Raw genomic sequence first — 22,546 nt, 5'->3', positions numbered from 1 at the left:
TCTGCACACAGTAAAATAGAACCATGATGAGGCTATTAGTAATAATTTTTATTATAGCCACAAAATTATTCTTACAACTGATGGGAGCATACAGATACAAGCACAAAGGCTGCTCCAGGTTGATTTTAAAAAGTCATTTTACGAAAGGACCTCCAGTTGTGGCACACTTGATACACAAAATCAAGCTACAATCCTGCAAATGCCTACACTAAAAGTGAGTAGTCCTATTGAAGTCAGAGTGGGCCTATTTAAATTACACTGTTAAATATTACAGGAGTACCTCTGGACAATGGGAGCAGCCTAAAATAATTCTAGTCTCCTATATAACAAACCAGTTCTTTAAACATGAATGGTTTGCAGAGTCAGTTTCACATCTGAGTTAAATCCTGATGGGTATAAAACTGAATTAAGGCAGTCCTGGGCCCTAGGCATGCCATGACATTGGCCTCCTGCTATGACTCCACCCCCACTGCCCTAATTCTGTGCTGAGATCCCATCCTTCATCTACCTAAATGACGGAGCCTGAAGTCAACTCTTGCCTCCTAGAGAGACAGGAGAAGCAACAGGGTCCCTCTCCCAGAGCACTGGATCTTCCATTGACACATATAGGGCAGTTCACACGTCAAAGCTATGGTTCTATGGAGTCTACAGGCTCAGGAAGAAGTTTTTGGTTACATTCAGATCACATTTCCAAGCTTTTATTCACAACTGCAAGGGCTAGCAACTAACTTTTTAAATGAAAGCTGAAATTCTGCACTCAAGATGACACTCCACGAGCTGGAGCCTTGGCACAGACCTTAGAGCCTTTGCATTAATCCAGCCCTGATCAGATAACCTATTAGTACAAAATCCATCTGCATGTTGTACTCACCAGATCATCTTTAGTCTGTCTCACATGTTCCAGCTGACTCTGTAACTCTCTTTCACTGTAGGTAAGCTTATCGAGCTGGGTCTGTAAGAAGTTGGTTTCAGACTGCAGCTGTGCATTCTTACTCGTTAGCTTTTCAGTGAATACAAGTAGCTCAGATTCTCTTTTCCGACTGCCTTCAATGTCCTTTTGGAGATCAGTAATCAGAGAGTTCAGACTGTCCAGTTCTTCCTTCAAGGTGTCGATTTCTTGTTCATCTCTACCAAAACAAATGTATTTAACCTCAAGTCACCCCTAAAACATATATCAAATGTGAAAATACTAAATATTTATCACAGATACGAAATAGCTTTCAAACTTCAAGCCATTTCATATCTGTAACAACATCTGAAAGATATTTCTTACCTCCAAGCTGTTAGTGATCCCAATCATATTACTGCTGAGGGAATTCTGTGCCCCTGCACGTGCACAGAATTCACGTCCCGCACAAATTGCTTTGCTTCCCTGCAGAAGAATGACTTTCTGACAGGGAAGCTGAAAGAGCAGTCGCGCACCACTCCCTAGCTGCGCAGGTACATCATTTAAGGCACCCGGAGCAGCTGGCGGAGAGGTAAATCACCACAAGTTTAGGGCACCCCAGCCAGTGGTTCCTACCCTGAGCCGGGATCAGCTGCTAGTCACTGCTGGAGTGGAGGCAGGTGGGGATGGGACTTCCTCTTCCCCTGCAAGGAGTAACTAGGCCTGTGTCAGACCCATCCCCAGAAACCTCCCCCAGCTGCAGAAAGCTCAGCATCCTCCCCTGCTTCCTGCCCCCATTACTCCTCAGCTGCAGGGGGAGGGATCACTGTACAGGGAGCTGCTCCCCCATCTTCCCAACCCCTGTGCATCCAGACCTCCCATACCCAGACACCCCTGCCAAGCCTCACCCCGTACACCCAGAACCCCTTTAGCCCTCCATACTCTAACTCCACCCTACTGAACCTCAGCCCTGCATCTGGAGCCCCCTGCACCCAGACCACCCCGCACTGAGCTCCCTGCACTCAAAGCCCCACCCTGGCGAGCCCCACCCCCCTGAGCCTCCACATCCAGACTCCCCTGCTGAGACACCCAGACCCATCCACTGAGCCCCAACCACTTTCTCCTGGAAGCCCCTGCAGAGTCCCATTGCACCTGCACTTGGAAACCCCCCCAATGAGCCTCTGTGCATCCAGATTCCCCCACAGCTAGACTCCCCACTGAGCTGCCTGCATCCAGATTGTCCCACAGAATCCTCTCGCTACACAGTGGCATCCCCCCACCCTGAGCCGCTCCACACTTAGATCCTGCCTGATTGAGCCTGCCTGCCCCACACCTGGTGCGCCTGGCGCAGAGGGCCAGGGCCCCAGGGTGTATTTGGGGCAGGCCCAGGCCTTGTGCTGTGTCAGTGTTGGGCACAGCCTCACCACTGAGTCCGTGTCCCCGGGGTGGGTGCTGGGGAGGCTGCAAGATGATCTCCCATCTTCGTGCAGCCAGCGGCCTTTGCTCTCCACTGCCATGCTGGAGCCTCTGCATTTAATTATTAGCAAATAAAACTTGAAGAATTTTAAAATATTGTGCACAGAATGTTTTATGTTTTTGGTGCAGAATTTTTAATTGTTTGGCACAGAATGCCCTCAGCAGTATCATATCCCTAATAATGACTAGTAAATAGAAGAGTCTGAATGCTATATAAATTTGAAAATTCCATTTTATAATAGTAATACTGTTACAATACTGAGTCGACCCTGATGGGGGATTCACCCCCATGAGTTCAAGTGGCTGCCTCCCCCTGCCAAAGTGTTCTACCAGTTTCAAAGTACCGCAAAGGCTCCATTTGTAACGTGGTGGAGGATGCCTGGAAGATAAGACGAATCCAGTGCATTCTCTATGGCCCCTAGCCTAGCTCCCATGACTAGCCTTGTCTATTCTGAGGGGCCACAGCACAGCCAGGTTTGCATGCCCATATCTAAACCAAAACTTCAGAGCAGGACACCCCAAACTTTGGGGAGATTTAGAATCTGAATTCAGATCCAAGGTTTGCAACTGACCCCTATTTTCTATAAAGACTAGGCCAAAATCCCAGATCTGAGCATCTTGTGAAGTCTGGAAAGGTGGATTCAAAAAAATCTGGATCCAAATTTTGTAGCTCAATTCAATTCTAACCAATTTATTGGACTTAACTTTACAGTCTTTGGGGACTATAGTGTGGTGCATTTTTCTTTAATTTTCGTTTGTAATTAAGATGTCAACTACAATATGCTCCTTGACTGTGCTAGATGGTTGAGTATTCATCACTCGCCATTAATAAAAAGGACTGCATGAGAAGATTAATTTGAAAACTTGTATGAAGTCACAGGGCTTGATCTAAAGCCAATATGAAGGGAAACCACTCAGAATTTTGCAGGAGGCATTTAGCAACTTGCAGCATTAGCCCTATAAGGTACTACTTTTGCCAGCCTTTCCCAGTTAACGAGCTTGAATTTTCTACAGGAATGTTTTCACACTTTCTCTTTATGGAAGCAGAAAATGTGTATTAGGAACAGGGCCATTCTGATTGATATCAATTTAATACTTTGCCTGCCATGTCAGTATAATCCATTGTGTCTCACATTACTTTGTAATCAATGGGTAACAAAACTTCTTCACAAACTTTCATAACAACCTTTTGGGAAAATATTAGTTACTACATAAATGCATCCTCAGTAAATAAAAACCCCTAATCTTTTCATGCTTTTTTTGTTACCACAAATACACCCTAAACCTGCCTAAGTGATTTGTTGCCACACGTTCATATGGTATTTGACAATTCTTTTAGACCCAGCTATTACATAACAATCCTCCACAATAACCTAGTTAAGACATCGGCTGTTCTCTTCATTAGGACAGACCTAATTTTAGGTCACTGACTATTACGTGGTCAAGTATTTCATTTCATTCTAATCCCAACTAAAGGAAAAATCTAATAGTGAATTATGATTTTTCAAAGCAGACAGTTTTCCTTTCATCAGGTAGATTAGTCAAGAGTTTCCAAATTCCAGTTAACCTCCACAGAGAAAAAAGTCACAGCACTAGATCATCCTGTCCTAAATTGATAACTTCTTTAATAAAGGAGATAAAAAAACCTTACTCTTAAGAGGTATATTTAATAGAAACACCTTTGCTTTCTCACAGAAGTCACTTTTCTATTCTGATCACATGTTCTACAAAGGTTTGATTTATAAATAGTTTACAGAAGGTTAATGAATGATTAGATGTGTTAATACATGCTTAATTGTCAGACTGTTTTAGAGTCCACCAGGGTGCTTATAACTATCAAATACCTTCTACTGATGCATTTATAAAGCCACCTATGACACACATTACTCCAGTATGTACTATACTTAAAAGTATTTATAAATGGAATCTTAATGTAAAATGACCTCTACTTCTGATGTCGCTACCTCAAACAAGGCAGAGTTGTCTTTCTGGGTTACTAGGGCACATTTCTCATCAGTCAGCAGCACATACTTCCCTTACAAAAAGAAGGGAAGAAACCTCCACCACACTCAATGAAGACTTCCTCAAGCACGAGAGTACTAAAGGCCTTTCCTCGTAGGGAGGAGGTTGGCACTGAGACAATGAGAACACGAGACTTCTGCAGCAGAGTACTGGTTTCCTTCTCCCTGCCCCAGGAACTGGATCTCAGCATTAAGGAACGCTCTCTGCCTGTGCTGGTTTTCTTATAATACCAGACTAAACAAAATTTGTGATTTTTTTTGTCAGTTCTACAAAACTAGATCTAAGGTTACAACATACAAATGTTCATGAGAATCCCAAAAGGAGACTGGCATCTAAGCCACAATGTCAAAGGACACCTCAAAAAGATATTTTTTAAATGGGGTTGCACTTCTTTATTTTATTTTTGTTTGTTTAGCGTATTTTTTAAAGTTTGTTTTGTTTTGTACCACAGAAATATGAATGATATCACGTTTGCTCTTTCTTGCCTTTTCTGGAGAACTTCACTGTCCTCCCCATCCCTTCCCTTGAGTAGGTCATGTGTATTGCGTGCAATCACACTTTAAATGGAAGGGGCACGATGCTGAATCTTCAGTAAAGATGACCTGTTAGACATTGGAGCTAAAGTGATGCCAAAAACAAATTTTAGGAACATACTAAATATCCCTTTCCCCTCGGAGTTGCATTTGTGATATTATTTCACGAGTCCTCCAGCCACTAGAGAGAAATCTAGCCTGGACATGACCTGAACTAATGTAAAAATACCACCTCTCTCCCCACTAAGGGAGAAAAGAGCAAGTCAAAACCCAAACCAAGTTACATGCACTTCTTATATCACATAAAACAGTAAAAAAGGTGCAAACCCATTTTAAAAAATTTTTCTGCAGGTTACTTTAAGATGTTCAAGTCACATTGCATTTAAAGAAGAAATAAAATCACTAGGCTAACATGCTTATCCATTTTTGGATGCACTCAAATGCATTCTCCACACCTATTCATAATTTTGAAAATGAAGCCCAACTCTTATAAAACTAGATAGCTGACACCTGGCATTATCCACATTGCTATAAGCTGCTCCCGCTCTATGGCCATAGTATGGTGACTGGTAGCATGTTGCTGGTTTGGTGGCCACAAAAGTATGGCTGGTATTGTATTCCAGCTAGGGAATGTTAATCGTTTATTCCCTCCTTTGTCTCATTCTCTTCCATGTGAATACAGTCAAATATACTGTTTGCCCTTTTAGAAAAACATACAATGAATTACAGCAGTACTCTGGGTTGATGTCAGCTATTTTCCTTACAATAACCCCATTTATATTTCCAGTTCATCCCATACTCTTTGGGAGAGGCTGTTTTCCCATTGCACATTTCGAACTGTGTTGTTTCACTACGCTTAACAACAAACAAACAAATCATGACGCAGTTTGGGCATGTTAGGGTAGAATACCCTGCATCCAGCAACTTCATTATACAGAATATGCAAGTGTTATTTAGAACACTATCCTTGCAAAACAGAGCAGTAGTTATACAACCTCCATTCAGACATACACCGGAAAAGGTGACTAAAAGAAAATTCAGAGCAAGGCTACAGCTTTCTCTAGCTACTTTTATAATAGCAGATGTCCCCTATACTGCAACTGGCCATCCACCTCCAATTGCTGTCACTGCAGGGTTGGCCTCTTCTAGACCAAGCACTAACAGCACTGACCAACGTGTATTTTGCCCTGTGTAGTTATAAAAGGGACCCTGTGGTGGAAGGCAGCAATGAAGCTGTTAAACCTCCACTTTGTGCCATGTAGACGGAGTCTCTGGAAACGTAGTTATTTTGACAGAGATATTTCTTTTAGTGTGTGGCTTTTCCTCCCCTGGGATAGTACATTATTAATGTAAATTAAAATGCAAAGAATTAGAAAGCCCCGCTTTCCATTCTCCCTCCCACCCAACCTAATGAAATTCCTAGTCAAATATTTGTTCAATCATCATCATCAGAGGAGGAAAATGTATTAGCCCTCCTGTAGTTGATGAGTAACTGATATTGATCAAGGTGTCGTCTGACTGACTGCAGTTTTCTCGAAAAGATTGATGCCATGATGTTAATAGGAGCCAAGGTTGATATAAGGAACTGAAAACGTTTAGTTGTATAAACCGTAAGGAAAGCAGATAATTGATTAAATGCTGTTCAACCTCAAATGAAAATTGCTTACAAATTCCACAGGCACATGTGGGCGTTTGTTTAAACGATGGTCATCTGCCTCCAATGCAACATTGTCAGAATCCATGAAAATGGATAGTATGTGTTTTTGCTCTAGTTCACATGTACCATATAGAAATAGGATTATGCTCTGACATTGCTCTGGAATGTCCGTGAGCCACAGTCTCCTCTAACTTACAGGGCTGTAAACAGTGGTGAGCTGGAACCGGTTGTTCAATTTTGAAGCCGGTTTAGAACCAGTTGTTAAAGAGGTGGGGAAGCTCAGGTGGGATGGACAGGATGTGGCCCGCGGGATCGTCCTGTCCATCCTGCCGGAGCTTTCAGCTGTGGAGGCTCCCATGTGAATTTTTACTGACCCAGCAGCACTTCGGCAGCGGGTCCTTCACTCGCTTCAGGTCTTTGGGGGCATTTCGGCGGCAGGTCCTTCAGTGCTGCCGAAGACCCGGAGGGACTGAAGGACGTGCCATTGAAGACCCAGAGCGAGTGAAGGAACCGGTTCTTGAACTTCTGGCAGCTCATCACTGGGTGTAAATCTGTATTAGCTACATGGCAATTAAATAAACTACACCACTGTCAAACTGGTGCAAGTGAAGGGAGAATCAGCTTGTCTGCTCCTTCACTTCCTTGAAGCAATGGCATTTGTTACAGCTGAACAGATGCTACGGTTTTTAGTGACACAAACGCTCATAAGTATTAGTTAATAATATTTAATGCACCATATGTTAAAGAAGATTTGTTAAGTTTGTATTTTTGTAATACTTGAATGTATCCATCACATTCAGAGAGGGCTGATCTTCCCAGCTCAGCAACCTCTCCCCTCCCTATCTCCAAAACACTGGGGACACTAGCTCCATTTCTCTCATCCCTTCAATAAAATGAGCATTGGCTGATTTCCTTGAATGGAGGTTGTCCAGAGTCAGCAGTAGAACGAGCATCGATCAGTAAAAACCGGTGTGACACAACCTATTACCATCCACCGTACACCATATCTGTCACTTTTACTGAAATCTAGTGAAATGATTAGGGACCAGTGACTGAATTCATCCCTATTGGAATACTACCAAAGTCAATGGAGTTACCACAGAGATTAAATTTTGCCCCGTACTATTTCAAAGGTAATTCGTTACAGCTATCAGTTAACCCTAGAACTGTCAGGTTTCAAAGTATTGCTCTTGGGTGCCTGTAAGACTAAATAATTTAGAAAGGTTCTATGAGGAACACGCCACAGCTGGGAGAGGATACAGATTCTCTGAGGTCCAATACATTGTAAAGGCAGCAATACTTTTAAAGCATAGAAATGCTCCAGGCCCAAAACATAAATCTATATAATCAAATAAATTCTTTAAAACCTTTAGTTTATACCTTTGATGTTGCTCCTGCAGCTTATCTACAATTTTCACTCTATCCAGTAAATTCTGAATCTCAGCCTTCTGCCGATTAATAATTTCTTTGTACTTTGATAATTCATCTTCTGTTCTCAACCGTTCATCCTCCAGACACTTTACCTAAGTGCAAAAGAACATAATCTTAATTGTAAATTGGTTATTTTCCTGCCAAACTTCAGAGGATAGTATGTTTCATCCAATAGGTCTAAAGCTCTAACCACAGTTACGGTAGTACTCCCTCCCTGTTTTTGAGCAATGTATAAAATCAGATGCAAACTATTTCACAGATCAAAAGCTAAAACAGAGAACAGTTCAGTCACATAAAAAACAAAACAACTATAAGAATTAGCTTCTAAAAATAGTCAAGTCATACAAGCTTTAAGAGGGATAATACCATCCCCCTCCAAAAGATTCATAAACCCACACGTATGGGTGGACCAAAGCCAAGCTGCAGTTTCATCTTCCTACAGTTACCACAACCAACCCTCATCATGCTCACCCATGCTTCTGTCTAAGAACTGAATGCTTCTGCCTACAGAGCTAGTCCATGCTGCTCTTGAGCTGGCCAACAGATTGATAGATGGGCTGCTCATCAGTGATGTGTGGCACTTCTTCACGAGCTCTCAGAGACCTAGTATGCAGCCTCTAGTACACTCTGAAAATGCAGCTGTACTCTGATCTCTTGCATGGCAATATACTGTGCTGTCAGAACCCCTCTGGGCCACCTCCACTAGGAAAAAATCTATGTGCAATGATCAGAATATTGCAGTTAGAGGTACATACAGAAACAGCCCCACACGGACATGGATAGTACTCTGAAAACATGTGCTCAACACGCAGTTGCTGTCAAAAAAGCCAACACAATGTTATTATCTATCCCTTTCCTGATGGTTCCTAAGAGAAAAAATTATATTGCCGACTGTATAAATCCATGGCAGGCCCACACCTTGCATACTATGTGCAGTTCTGGTCACCCCATCTCAAAAATGATATATTAGAATTGGAAAAGGTCCAGAGAAAGGCAACAAAAATTATTAAGGGTCTGGAACAGCTTCCATGTGAGGAGAGATTAAAATGACTGGGACTGTTCAGCTTGGAAAAGACAATTAAGAAGGGACATGACAGAGGTCTATAAAATCGTGACTGGTGTGGAGAAAGTGAATAAGGAAGTGTTATTTACTCCTTCACATAACACAAGAACCAAGGGTCACCCAATTAATTAACAGGCGGCAGGTTTAAAACAAACTAAAGGAAGTATTTCTTCACACAATGCACAGACAACCTGTGGAACTCATTGTCAGAGAATGTTGTCAAGGCCAAAAGTATAACGGGATACAAAGAAGAATTAGATAAATTCAAAGAAGATACCATCTTGGCTAATAGGTCCACCAATGGCTCAGGGATACCACGCCAAGCTCTGAGTGTCCCTAGCCTCTGATTGCCAGAATCTGGGAATGGGAGACAAGGGATGGATCATTTGATGGTTGACTGCTGTGTTCATTCTCTCTGAAGCACCTGGCACTGGCAACTGTCAGAAGACAGGATACTAAGCTAGATGGATCACTGGTCTGACCCAGTATGGCCATTCTTATGTTCTATCCTCCTGAAATGTGGTACTCAGGCCTTTTAAAAACAGGTTTCAGAGTAACAGCAGTGTTAGTCTGTATTCGCAAAAAGGAGTACTTGTGGCACCTTAGAGACTAACCAATTTATTTGAGCTTGAGCTTTCGTGAGCTACAGCTTATGCTCAGATAAATTGGTTAGTCTCTACGGTGCCACAAGTACTCCTTTTCTTTTAAAAACAGCCTCTAGTCTAACCTGGGCAGCAAGGCATGCTGGGAAAGAAGGCTATTCTATAAACCCTTGTCTTCCTGATAGTAGGGGGAAACTTTGAGAAGAACTGTGGCTGTTCATGGGTCTCTCCAGGACAAAAACTTATGAAGTGACTAATACTACCCAAGAAGAAACCCTGGACATAGAGTTCATTTATTTTTGGGCTTGGGCTTTGTTTGGAGGAGTTGTTTTTTCCCCACTGGGTGAAATGAGCGAGCTTGGGCATTTGAGCCGTGTTTGTGGCAAGCACAGGGCAAGTACTTGCTTCCTTTCCAGGGCCCCAGTTGGGGAGGGAGGAAGCCTCCTCCATGTCATCTGTTCCCCACGAAATCTAGATGGGGAAATTTGTTAGGTTTTCCCAGGTGAGACAGCCTGTGATCATGTAGCCTCTGGCCAGATCTTCAGCTATTTCAGATATTTGGAACCTTTTATGTTTTTGAAACAGACTATGGTCGATGGAACATAATCAGGAGGAAATTTGCTTAATGAACTCTTGTGGCCAGGTGGCTACTTGTTGATCTGGGATTCAGGATACCCCAGAAAGGATGGACTTTTATGTCCCCCCAGAGAGCTATGCCTTCTAAAGTAATGAGACAGCTCCAGAAGGGGAAACTGAGATAGTAACCACATCCAGCAGCAGAAAGGTAAGAACTTGCTCCACTCCCTTTCTGGCAGGGGATCCCGGGGAGCCAGCTGCTGCTCCGCCCGCCAGGGGAGGGATGGGGGAGCTCCTGGGCCAACCTCTGCTCTGGCCACCCTAGGACCGCTGCTGGGAGCCACCAAGCTGCAGCAGCTCCCGCCGCCCCCAAGACTGCTGCTCCGGTGGTCCCCGAGGCCAGCTGCCTGAGGCTGCCAGAGTAGTGGCCGGTGTGGCTGGCCCCGGGGCTTCTGGTGTGACTGGCTGTGGGCTGCCCGAGCAGCTGGCTGCAGAGCTGCTCCAACAGCAGCTGGTGTGGCTGTTCCCAGGGCCGCCTGAGCATCTGGTCCCAGGGCCAGCTGCTTGGGTGACCCTGTGGTCAGCCACACTGGCCACTGCAGAAGTCTTGGAGGTCGCAGGAAGTCATGGAATCTGTGACTTCCACAACCTCCATGACAGATGCTTAGGAGTAATGCAGCCATCCTGAATTCATGCTGACAAATCTCTATACCAGATCACGATTATTCTTGCTCTTTATGTAAACTAGCCAGATACAATAGGATCTGTTTTCAAAATCCTTATGTTCCACCTTCAGTCTCATGGCAAGAGAGAACTCTTTAGTTACCTTTGTTCTTAGTGTACGCAGCTCGTCCATACCCTCTTTAAATGTTCTCTTCAGGTCCTCCAGTTCTTTTATTTTGGCATAGTGTACCTTTTTAAAGGGAGAAAGCATCAGAACACTGTCATTTTAGGAGGCACAGGATCCCCTCATCCACTGTAAGACTACACCCACCAATAGAGAACTTATTTGCTGCCTGCCTAACTGCCTGGGTTTAATAAATATCAGCCCAGAGTCCTGCGCAAGATATAGTATGTGATCATGTAACTAATGACTACATCATAATACATGTGCTTAACTTTGCAACCTTAATGTGCTCTTAACGTAATTTTTTGGGGATGTAATTTCTTAGGGTTTTTTCAAAAGGCAAACTAAAAAAACCCCAGATGTTTCATCATGTTGAATCACATTGAACTCCAAGATGGATCATCAAATAGCACAGGGATATCTTCATCCACAAACAGACCTCTACCACTTGAGCTAACAGTAAATGGTAGCAGCTGAAAGTAGTTAGGCTTGGTCAACCTGCCACTAGAGGGGGATGAGACATTTTGCCAGAGGGCTCCATAGCTATTTGTTAGACAGAAAAGGAATGTTAAGACTCAGGCCTTGTCTACAATACTGTGGTAAGTCAACCTAAGTTATGCTACTCCAGCTACGTGAATAACATAGCTACAGTTGACATAGCTTAGGTCGACCTACTGCGGTATCTACACCATGCTGCATCGACATGCTACATATCTACACCATGCTGCATCGATTTACCTTAATCTTCTCGTTCCAGTGCAGTACTGGAGTCGACCAGAGAGCTCTCTGCAGTCGATTTAACGGGTCTTAACTAGTCCTGCTATATCAACCCCCCGCTGCATCGATCGCAGCAGCGTCAATCCCCAGTAAGTGTAGACAAGGCCCGTGGAATCCTAGGTTTAATGCCAGGTTCTGAAAGGGAGTGTACTCTAGTATTAACAGATCCTAGTCATACTGCCTATAACAACAACAGTTTACCTCCAGCTGCTCAGTCTTTTCCTGCATTTGTTTTTCTAGTTCGCCCTTTGTTACTCGGAGCTTTGCATCCAATTCATTTGATTTAATTTCTTCTGACTCCTAGTTGATTTGGAAGAAATTAAAAAAAAAGGGAGCATTTTAATTATAGAGCTTTTTTAAAAGAAAAACTCTACCTATTTTATGAACACAGAAGACACACATTCTTATCACTATCTGTAATTTGTACCACCATATATAGTAGTTTTGAACACATTGCACTCAAATGAAACTGGACTCAAGATCTCACTTTTTCCCTAATTTTTTTTATTTATCTCTAATCATTGACATTTATACATTTAATGGCATAACATCTCACGTGGCATGCATGCATGCAATAATTTTTCACTTTATTACAATTTAAGATGAAAATAAGAAACAAAAAATCAGATGTTAAACATGTTAATTTCACCTCATGAGAAAGTATGCCTACTTGGTATGTTTTTATCATTTCTTGGCAGTTTTTCCGTATTTGGTCTCCCTCCTCTTTTGCTTGAGTTAACTTTGTGGTTGCATCTTTGAGTTTATCTTTGGTTTCCTAGAAAATAAACCATGAATAACTATTTGAACCTACAGAGTGTCACAGAGCAAGACTTTGAATTAGCAGGGAAAAGGGAGTTATCAGCAAAATGTTTTCAATTCTAATAGAGTTTCCGACTAATGATTTTATTGAGAATCATAATATTTGCTTAGAAAGTGCTGCACCACCAACTGTTAAATCATCTGTTTATGGCTCTCCAGAATGGCAACACCACAACTCAAAAACTTCAAGGGAAAATTTGCTTTTACCACTGTGTTCCTGTAGCCATATTTCCATGAGCCACATTGAAGGCTCCCTTTGGTAACACTGAAAAAACAAGTGGCCTGTAGTGGCTGACTCATTATCTCCACACAAAAAATCATGTAACTGAAAACTTTACTGTTCAATCACAGCAATGTGTTTCGTCCTATCACAGTTGTAAGCTCTTAAGAGCGAGGATCTAGTGGTCATCTCTCTGTCCTTGTGGTAATTCAGCTCTCTCTGTTTTTGCAATATACATATTTAAAGAGAACCAAGTGCAAGGAACCATGTCCAGTTGCTTTCCTCTTTTCCAATCAGACTAGAGTGACCAGATGTCCCGATTTTATAGGGACAGCCCAATATTCGGGGCTTTTTCTTAAATGGGCACCTATTACCCCCCCACACTCTGTCCCAATTTTTCATACTTGCTGCCTGGTCACCCTAAATCAGACTGTTACTGTTTGTGATTTAGACTGTGCACACAGTCTGAACTGACTTGTTCAGGAGAAGCGAGAGAAGAAATTCTTAGCGAGGATTGTAGGATGTGTCATTCACACTGTGTTACGACAGACTGAATTAAAAGCACTCTCGCAAATCAGAGTAAAGCAGAAATCACCCTGGATATATTCCAGTGTTTCTCAATCTTTTGTGCTGGCGAACCCCCTCGGATTTAAAAATAAATAAAATTAAATTAAAAAAGTGACCTCACTATTAAGACTTGAAAAAATTGTAACCCCTTACCTTAAATATAATGAAGTAAATAATTAATACTCAGGGCCAGCATGAGGGAATGGCAAGCAGGGCAACTGCCCAGGGCCCCACACCACAGGGAGCCCTGCAAAGCTAAGTTAGATGCTTCAGCCCTGGGTGGTGGGCTTAAGCCGAAGCCCGAGCCCCGCTGCCTGGGACTGAAGCATGTAACTTAGCTTTGCGGGGCCCCCTGCGGCATGAGGCCCCACGCAATTGCCTTGCTTGCCCCCCCCCGAACACTGGCCCTGCACTTACACCCTAAATCCATCCCAGGTTGAGAAACACTGATATATTCTATCCATCCTTTCACATTTTCCACTTCCATATCACTATCTTTAAAGTACTATTCCAAAATCCATCAAGTTAAAAAGTAAACAATGATTTTTTAATCATTTTAGTGCTACTAAGCAAGAAAATGGCATAGCAACTATATTGGACTCATTATGATCTTACTTCATGGTATTGCTTTACTAACCTTGTGTGAATCCATTTCAGTTTTCAATTTGTTTTGGGCCCATTTTACTTTGATGATATGAGAATTGATTTCTTCTTTCAATTTTTCTATTTCTCTGTTGAATCTAGTGGCTTCACCTTCCTAAAAAAAAGGAACAAACAAAAACATCCACAGATTACATTTTATTGATTTTAAATCCCAATTTTTATACAGCTATAGAATTAGCCTCATACATGAGTGACAAATAGATTTCATCTACAAGGCCCCAAACCTGCAAAAAGCTGCATACTGTTAGCCACGCTAAAGGTTTACAGGACTGGGTCTTAAAGCCTTAACTGTCTAGGTCTATGGGCCCTCAGTGAGACACTGCCTCTCTGTCCATGTGTGTTGTTGCCACATTTGTGATCAGAGGAGAGATTCTATCTGAAGCAACCTTGATTAATTCTGAGACAGTTTCTAGCAGACTGTTTTCCAGAAGGACTTTTTTGTCTGGAATTGCATAGATCCATGACAGATTAGACATACTGATCTTCTGGACAAGTGGCAAAGCCCCTTTTTCTTTTTGCAGGCTTAAGGGAAAGATGCAGGTTTGGGGGTGGGGGTCAAATTGTAGGAGGATATAGCAGAAAATGTGAGGTTTACTGACTTCTGTGGGTACTCTGACAGAAGCATTGTGTACATTGGATATTTGACTAAATGGACAATTATTGGAAAGAAGTGTAAATTGTTCAAATAATGAGAGGACAACTGCCTAGATAGGTGCCAGATATAATAGGTCAGGTATCGTTAGGCTGCACCTAAATATAGTTGTTTACATCAGTGCAAAGTGGGTGTAAAACACTATCAAATCACACTGCTATTGTTTGACACATTTTGCACTGATGTAAATGACTACACAAGGTGAAGGGCAACAGTGATTGTTGGCCAAAAAAATGTACACCACACAAACCACCACTCTATTTTTCTTCAAGTGAACATCGAATGGTATTAATCAGCAAAGCATATTACTGAGATAACCTTAGATACCAACAGCTACAAACTAATATTTGCAATTAAAAAACCCGTGCATTATAATACAATCCCAGCAGCCAAATAATATTTCTGAAATAACAGATCTAAACTAAAACAGGTTTACAAAAGCACCATGTGAGGGCAGCAGAATCACTCTAATATAAGTCTCCAAGCAATGTTGTCCTGACTGTTAAGCTAGAAGTTAGACCTACCAGCTACGTTTTGTTTTGCTGACCTGAACAGGTCACATTGTCCATTCCAATTTGCTTAATTCTTAGGAGCAGGAATGGCAATGACATACATAAAAACTATGCTCCAGGAACCAAAGTTCTCAAGTTTCAATAAGATGGTTCTTTTGATCTTCTTCCTCTTGTGAGTAATGATCACTTGGAGCAATGATCGTGATCAAATCCATCAGAGTAGTCTGAACCCTCTCCGTTTTGGGGAGAATACTGGATCTTTCATGAGCATAAAATCAGGTTGTTTGTTTTTTTTCCCATTAGTTTAAACAATTATTACATTTCAAAATTTTTAGACCGCTGGTAGTTTAAATGTTTGTCTCTTGCCTTGACACTGCACTTGTAATGAGCATTTGCTGAACCTTAGTACTTAAGGAACATATCTGCACAGATGCCTCAAAATTCAGTCAGTCAAACAATCCTGTGGAAGAGTACAAGGGAAAGGGCCTGATACAGTTCTTGCAACATGTGTAGAGCTCTTACTGACTTCCAAAAAGGAGTGCAGGCTTTGATGGCTCAGCCTATTTTAAAAATCCAGTATGGACAGCCACAAGGGAAGAAAAAAAAGTATATAACAAAATTCTACAGTGTTTGTAAATCTTCACTATTTGTAAAAGAAGTGACGATCTACAATATAATGGCTGCAAAAAGAAAATTGTGCTGTTAGCATGCTACAAACTTCAGTTCAGAAGAACACATAGGAATCTCAGGAAGATGACAATAAAATCTCATTCCCCCCCACTCCCAGAAATAATATATTGACATAAAATGGGTCTTTCGCAGCCACACAGTAAAAGGGAACGTAATAAGATATCACAATTATTAAATGAAAGGTGACAAGTGTTTTCCTGATTATTTAAATAGTGCTTTTAACCGTTTCTTTAAAAGTACCTTGGTTTCATAGAGCTGGTGCAATCTTCCTTTTTCCTGAGAAAGTTGTTTGATTTTATTCACGTGCTTTTCAATTTCTTTATTTGCATCTCTTAGTCTTCTCTCCAGTAACTCCTTTTCCTTTCGGAGATCTAGAGACTCTTTTTCTCCTCGAACATACTTCATCACCATAGTTTCCTTTTCTTGGCGTGCCTCTTCACATTTCTTGTTTGCCTTTAAAAATTTAAATTCAGCCATAAGTTTACATTTCACCGATGATAGTTTTTATACATGAACAATGGATACTCACAGTACTCCAACACAGTAATTAAAACATAACTGAAGGCAAGTCTTAAAGTCCCCAATTCTGCAAGCAAGGTACGCACTGGCTTAACATTACTACCATGAGCAGTCCTGCTGATTTAAATGGGACTACTCAGAGTTGTAACTGATGTGTTTAAGTATTTGCAAGCTAAAAGCTAAATATTTTACTTCAGCTGCATAATCAGCAGGCCGGTGCAGTTGGAATGTATTTGATGACTCCAAAATGGAGAATATACACTTGATAACTCCTAAGTGGAAAAATATTTTTGCAGATATCCAGTTCCATTCCCCAGTTATTGTCCCTCCACTAAATAATTTAACAATTACTATTCAGCTGTACATCATTTCTCACATAGAGACTTTGTGGTCCAGATATTGCTAATATTGTTTCATTAAGGAAAACAAAAATTATGTTCTAAAATTCTTGTAACACAGAGAAAGCATCTGACTTGGCTAAATCTTAAGGAAGAAAACAGATGACCTTCCAGCAACATAAAATGAGGTGAAAATATTATTTCTTTGTATCATTTTAATTGTGCTTGAAAAGATCAGATTTCACTGGTAAGCCTGCATAATTGTGGACTTCTCCCTCCATTCAAAACCAATGTAAATGTTGATCAAATTAAAATTTACAGGGAAACAATCATTCCAGGGTAACAATCATTCCAGGGTTTATTATTTTACATATTAATACACAAATGAAAGAGCGTGGCCAGACAAAGCATATGTGAGTTTTAGTGGCTCTACAAAAGGTTACAAATACTTGGAAGCTCACTAACCATCAAAATGCATGAATAATTGAATCCTATTAATTAAAAAAAAAAGTTTGGAAGCCTTGGTGTATCAATTTTCAACATATCTACTGACTGCAATGCTCAGGCTGCTGAATGTTTCCTACAGCAAGCTAATTCTTTAATGAGAGATTTAATTATTAAAACTTCAAAGGAATTCAAAATTACCTGGTCCATACGAAATGCCATCTCTTTATGCAATTGCTGAATAGTATTTTTGACTGCAGCATCTTGTGTTACAAGTTTGTCTTTAGCAGTTTTAACTTCTTTTTTAAGCTCTTCTATTCTTGATTCTAACTGTAAAGCAAACATTAGCAGATAATTATAGAAGTCAGTAAAGATTCTATCAAGTTTTGTACAATTGTTTCTTACAAATTAGATGTTATAGCATTTTTAAAATATGTACTGCACTTGCCAAACTCTAATCAAACTGCAACATTCACTAGTAACAGCCCAGCTTTTGTATTACGGTACTAAAGATGAAAGGAACTGAGATCATCATCTGTCAAGGGCTGATTGCATCACACTAAGCATAACCTCTGGACTAAAATAAATTACTATGTGAAAAGGTAAAGAGAAATGGGTCAAATTTTGAGGTTCTTATAAACCAGGGGTGGCCAAACCGTGGCTCGTGAACCACATGCGGCTCTTTTACAGCTGAAGTACGGTGCGCGGAACCCGTCCCCACAACTTCACCCCCTGCCCAGTCTCCACCTACCAGACTGCAGGGGGGAGCTCGGGACCTCTTCCTTGCAGAGGGGTGGTAGGGTAGGGGCTTCTGTCCAACAGGAGGGGGGGGTCTTGGGGCTTCAGCCCCACAGGGTGTGTCTATTGGGGCTCAGGGCTTCAGCAGGAGTGGGGCTAAAGACCCGCGTTCTGGCAGGTGTGCCCCCTGAAGATTCTGAAGATTGTCATATGTGGCTCAGAGGATGAGTAAGTTTGGCCACCCCTGTTATAAATGCTTTCTTTGCTTAGGTAATGTTTCACTGAGCAAGGACAGAATAAAAACTGAGAGCTCGGCATTACGTCCTACATTTTTATGCAGTTGCCTATAAAGATATACATGTCCAAAAGGCAAGAATAAGACAAGACAGTTTTGTCACCACATCAAGGATTTGATCCTGCCCTCTAAAGCTGTGAGCATGAAAAACAAACACAAACAAACTTAATACACTTGTGTAAGCATGCACATACGGTAGCAGGTTTTGCTTGCAGTTGTGAACACATTTTAGAGCCGTATGATTTTACTCTGCTGAACGTCAGACAAGCTAAGGAAATACTTATCTAAGGACTTCGTGTATACAAATTCATTGAGCAACAACTACAAAAAACCATCCCTAAATCTGTTATTGCAACCCATGAATCTAGTTGCTGCCAAGTTCCATTTCAAGATGCAATATCAAAGAGCTACTTGAATAACTTCTTTAAAGTAATCTCTTCTGTAATCATCCCAAAGTGTGCAATATTAAAAGTGTTAAAGGTCTGACTTAACTGACAAATGGAATTAAACAGTAGTAACAGAAAGGCCCACTTATCATTAGCACTTTCCATCACAGCCCATATGGTATGAAATGTCACATAGCAAATCCAAGATACTCATGCAATCACTGAGTGATATTGGGGAATATGAGCAAGGGACAGTGAGTGAGCTGCATTTATTGGTTTATACAGACGTTTGTTTCCATTCAACTTGTAATGTTTTTTAAATGTCAATTCCAACCATGCTATGTACTTTCAAAAAAGCTTTGAGATACACAGAAAGCAGACAAAGCTTCTGTACCCTCAATGCGTTCAAGTACTGTATAAATCTTTGACGCAGCACTTGAGAATGTCTCCTGCCAATCTGTGTGGCACAGAAATTAATAATCAGATCTATGGCATGACTAAAACATTAACATTGATTTTAAAATATAAAAATTAGTTGGGACACTATTTCACCACAGAACAAGTTCAATGTCAAGTTATAAACACAGGCCTGAACAACCTTACAGCAGTAGCACTAGCAAAATAATCCTATAAACGTGTAATAACATTCAAAAGGATGCCACGCTAGTGATATTTTGTGCCAGTAAACACCAAGTGTACGTTTCTTTGGTTTGTGACAATTCTCAATAACTATTATATTGAAAATGCCTGGGTCATATACAGTAACTTGAAGTACCACACATTATTTGTTCTTATAATTATCTATATGGAACATATATACCTAAATAGCATTCTTTTGAAGAGTGTGTCTATTCTAGAGTATATTTATATATCAGAGATTTTTTCCCTTTTTCTAATTAGTCTCTCAACTTTAGGGGTTTCTTTTCATTTTCACTAACAAAAAGGAAAGAGGACAGATTACGGTTTACATCTCTTCTGACTCTCTGTAAGCTATTTGTGGAGACATCTGTAGAAAATTCCCCTTTTGTCTATGTACACACAATAACTGGTCCCAAAAGGGAGTGCAACTCTTTAATATATGTTAAGATTCTTCTAACATCACCAATTGCAACAATGCCTTAAGTCAGTGGTCCAACTGTGGGTCCCGACCCTGTTTTAATGGTGTTGCCAGGGCTGTCTTAGACTTGCTTAGGTCCAGGACCAAAGCCTGAGGGCTTCAGCCCTGGGTATAACGATTCAGGTGACAGGCCCCCTGCCTGGAGCTGAAGTCACTGGGCTTCAGCTCTGGCCCCCACACCGGGGGCTTGGGCTGGCTCAGGCTTTGGTACCCCCTCCTGGAGTCATGTAGTAATTTTTATTGTCCGAAGAGGGTCATAATGCAATGAAGTTTGAGAACCCCTGCCTTAAGTGGTCAACAGCTGCAGCATTCCCAGATTCAATTGTAACTTTAGCCTTCAATCTTGGGTTTATATACAGTTATCTGTAGCTGGCAATTTGTATATAGTACAGTATTTAAACTAACAAATATATAACCTTTAAAGGTGGCCTCACACATGACACATCCGCTACAGAAAATTGGCAGGCCCAAATGGCAATATAATTTTCAGATAAATGCAGTATACAGTTTCAGAGTAACAGCCGTGTTAGTCTGTATTCGCAAAAAGAAAAGGAGTACTTCTGGCACCTTAGAGACTAACCCATTTATTTGAGCATAAGTTTTCGTGAGCTACAGCTCACTGCATCGGATGCATCCTGTGGAAAACTGTGGAAAATACTGTGGTTTTCCACAGTGTGCATCCGATGCAGTGAGCTGTAGCTCACGAAAGCTCATGCTCAAATAAATGGGTTAGTCTCTACGGTGCCACAAGTCCTCCTTTTCTTTTTGCAGTACACAGTGCATGCCAAGGTTGCGTTTTGCAATTTGAGTAGGACTCCCTGTTGCTGACGTTTAGTCATCCAGCCATCTTCAAATGGGAACGGACGGCATTTACAGGATTGGGCCCAAGGAGCCCAGCACCCAGAGACGCTGCGCATGCGGAACTCCCGTTGACTTCATTAGACTTCTACAGGCTGAACATTTCAGTGGTTCGAAGCCAAAGATAGCAGTAAACGCTTTCAACAAACTAATAAGGCTTTGTGGGATGGAAGAATGAGTCAAGAAATGCCTAGGCTACATTAGCACTGGGAGTTTGTTCCCTCCCTCGCTCACACACACAATGCCGGCTAGAAACTCCAACTAACATCAATGACAGTTAAACGTACATGCCAATGAAAGGTTAGACAGCGTAGTCAGCTCTTTTGTTATTTGTACCTGTTTAATAATGTTGAGGTGTTGCTTTTCTGTTTCTGTTCGTTTTTTCAATTCATCTTTTAACTTGTCCTTTTCTGAACAAATATCCAAAATCAGTTCCTGATGCTTTTTGTTTTCTTTAATCAATCTGTAAAGATGAAATAAAATTGCTTTGCTTTGTTGTCTGTGTGGAAGACAAGGAAAAGTGATCCAAACAATTGGGCACTGGTACTTTTCAACCCAAAACAGCTTTGTTGCACACCCCTATATGCAAGGCTTTTACAAAACGGCAGACAGAGCCTTAGCTACACTGCAGCAATTGACGTGACACTAACAATGTGGCTGGTACTAATGTAAGTGATTACTTGCATGGTCTCCATCACCATGACACTAGAGTACTTCCAACACGTAAGTGTAAAGTCACAACAATTTGTAAACATACAGATATTATCTTCATTTTACGGTTGTGCAGAGTGATGTGACTTGCCCAAGCTCACACAGGAAGCCTGCAACACAGCAAGAAATTGCACCCAGTCAGGTCCCTTAACCACAAGATCATCTTCTCTCCCCCACCTGTAGGTAGTTCAAATGTTTTAAAATAGTTTGTTCCTTTACAGTAGTGGTTCTCAAAGAGGTGTACATGTACCCCTGGGGGTATGCAAGAGGTCTTCCAGGGGGCACATCAACTCATCTAAATATGTGCCTAGTTTTACAACGGATAACATAAAAAGCACTAGCAAAGTCAGTACAAACTAAAATTTCATACAGACAATGACTTGTTTATACTGCTCTATAGACTATACTCTGAAATGTAAGTACAATATTTATATTCAAATTCATTTATTTTCTAAGTCTACGGTAAAAATGAGAAAGTAAGCAATGTTTCAATAATACTGTGCTCTGACACTTGTATTTTTAGGTCTGATTTTGTAAGCAAGTAGTTCAAGTGAGGTGTAACGTGGGGGTACACAAGACAAATCAGACTCCTGAAAGGGGTACAGTAGTCTGGAAAGATTGAGAGCCTCTGCTTTACAGTATAACAGTTTGAAGGCTGAATCAAAGCTGTAGCCTAAATGATAGCATATTTGTGCTGGTGATTATGGCTACATACTGCAGCATTCCAGAAGTGATACAGAAGACAGTTATACCTAAAACTCAGGGGTAAAGTTTTCAAAAGTGCCTTAGGGCCCAATTTACAAAGTACTTAGGAGTCTAAAGATGCAGACAGGCACCAAGGGGGATTTTCAGAAACACCTAAACAGGTTAGCTAACTTCAAGGCACTTAGGGGAGTGGAGGGAGTTGCAGGGCTCACTGTTTTGGAAAGGGTATAAAAGGCAGAAGAAGTAGCAGTACTGGTTTGTCTGCATCTCTTTAAGACAGTGATCAGTACAAGACTGATCGGCTACAATCAAGTATTTACAAATGAGGGGCACAGTAAACAAACAGGTAAAACCCAGCTAACTGGTTTGTACACAATACCATGGAATTACTACCATCTAGACACCCACTGCCTTCAACTCCCACTCCCCAAAACACTCCCAA

The 22,546-nt window shown here is 41.3% G+C and overlaps 1 protein-coding gene across 3 annotated transcripts in view; it reads right to left on the bottom strand.

Moving 5' to 3' along the window:
- CCDC186 (coiled-coil domain containing 186) overlaps positions 1 to 22,546 on the bottom strand; it is a 57,008-nt gene that overhangs the window by 12,386 nt on the left and 22,076 nt on the right. For 2 of the 3 annotated variants that reach the window (XM_048857142.2, XM_048857143.2), the window contains 9 exons: positions 21,025 to 21,151; positions 17,496 to 17,624; positions 16,234 to 16,446; positions 14,114 to 14,233; positions 12,520 to 12,645; positions 12,072 to 12,170; positions 11,073 to 11,159; positions 7,955 to 8,097; positions 872 to 1,127 (listed from right to left, as the gene is read on the bottom strand). In XM_048857142.2, coding sequence (XP_048713099.1) covers positions 872 to 1,127; positions 7,955 to 8,097; positions 11,073 to 11,159; positions 12,072 to 12,170; positions 12,520 to 12,645; positions 14,114 to 14,233; positions 16,234 to 16,446; positions 17,496 to 17,624; positions 21,025 to 21,151 — 1,300 coding nt within the window. The remainder of the gene's footprint in view (positions 1 to 871; positions 1,128 to 7,954; positions 8,098 to 11,072; positions 11,160 to 12,071; positions 12,171 to 12,519; positions 12,646 to 14,113; positions 14,234 to 16,233; positions 16,447 to 17,495; positions 17,625 to 21,024; positions 21,152 to 22,546) is intronic. The other variant, XM_048857144.2, reaches the window with a different exon arrangement.

Source organism: Caretta caretta, chromosome 7, assembly GCF_965140235.1.
Source record: "Caretta caretta isolate rCarCar2 chromosome 7, rCarCar1.hap1, whole genome shotgun sequence".
Taxonomy (NCBI): Eukaryota; Metazoa; Chordata; order Testudines; family Cheloniidae; genus Caretta; species Caretta caretta.
Note: the sequence above shows the minus strand (reverse complement) of the source record. Positions and strands in the feature narration are given on the sequence as shown.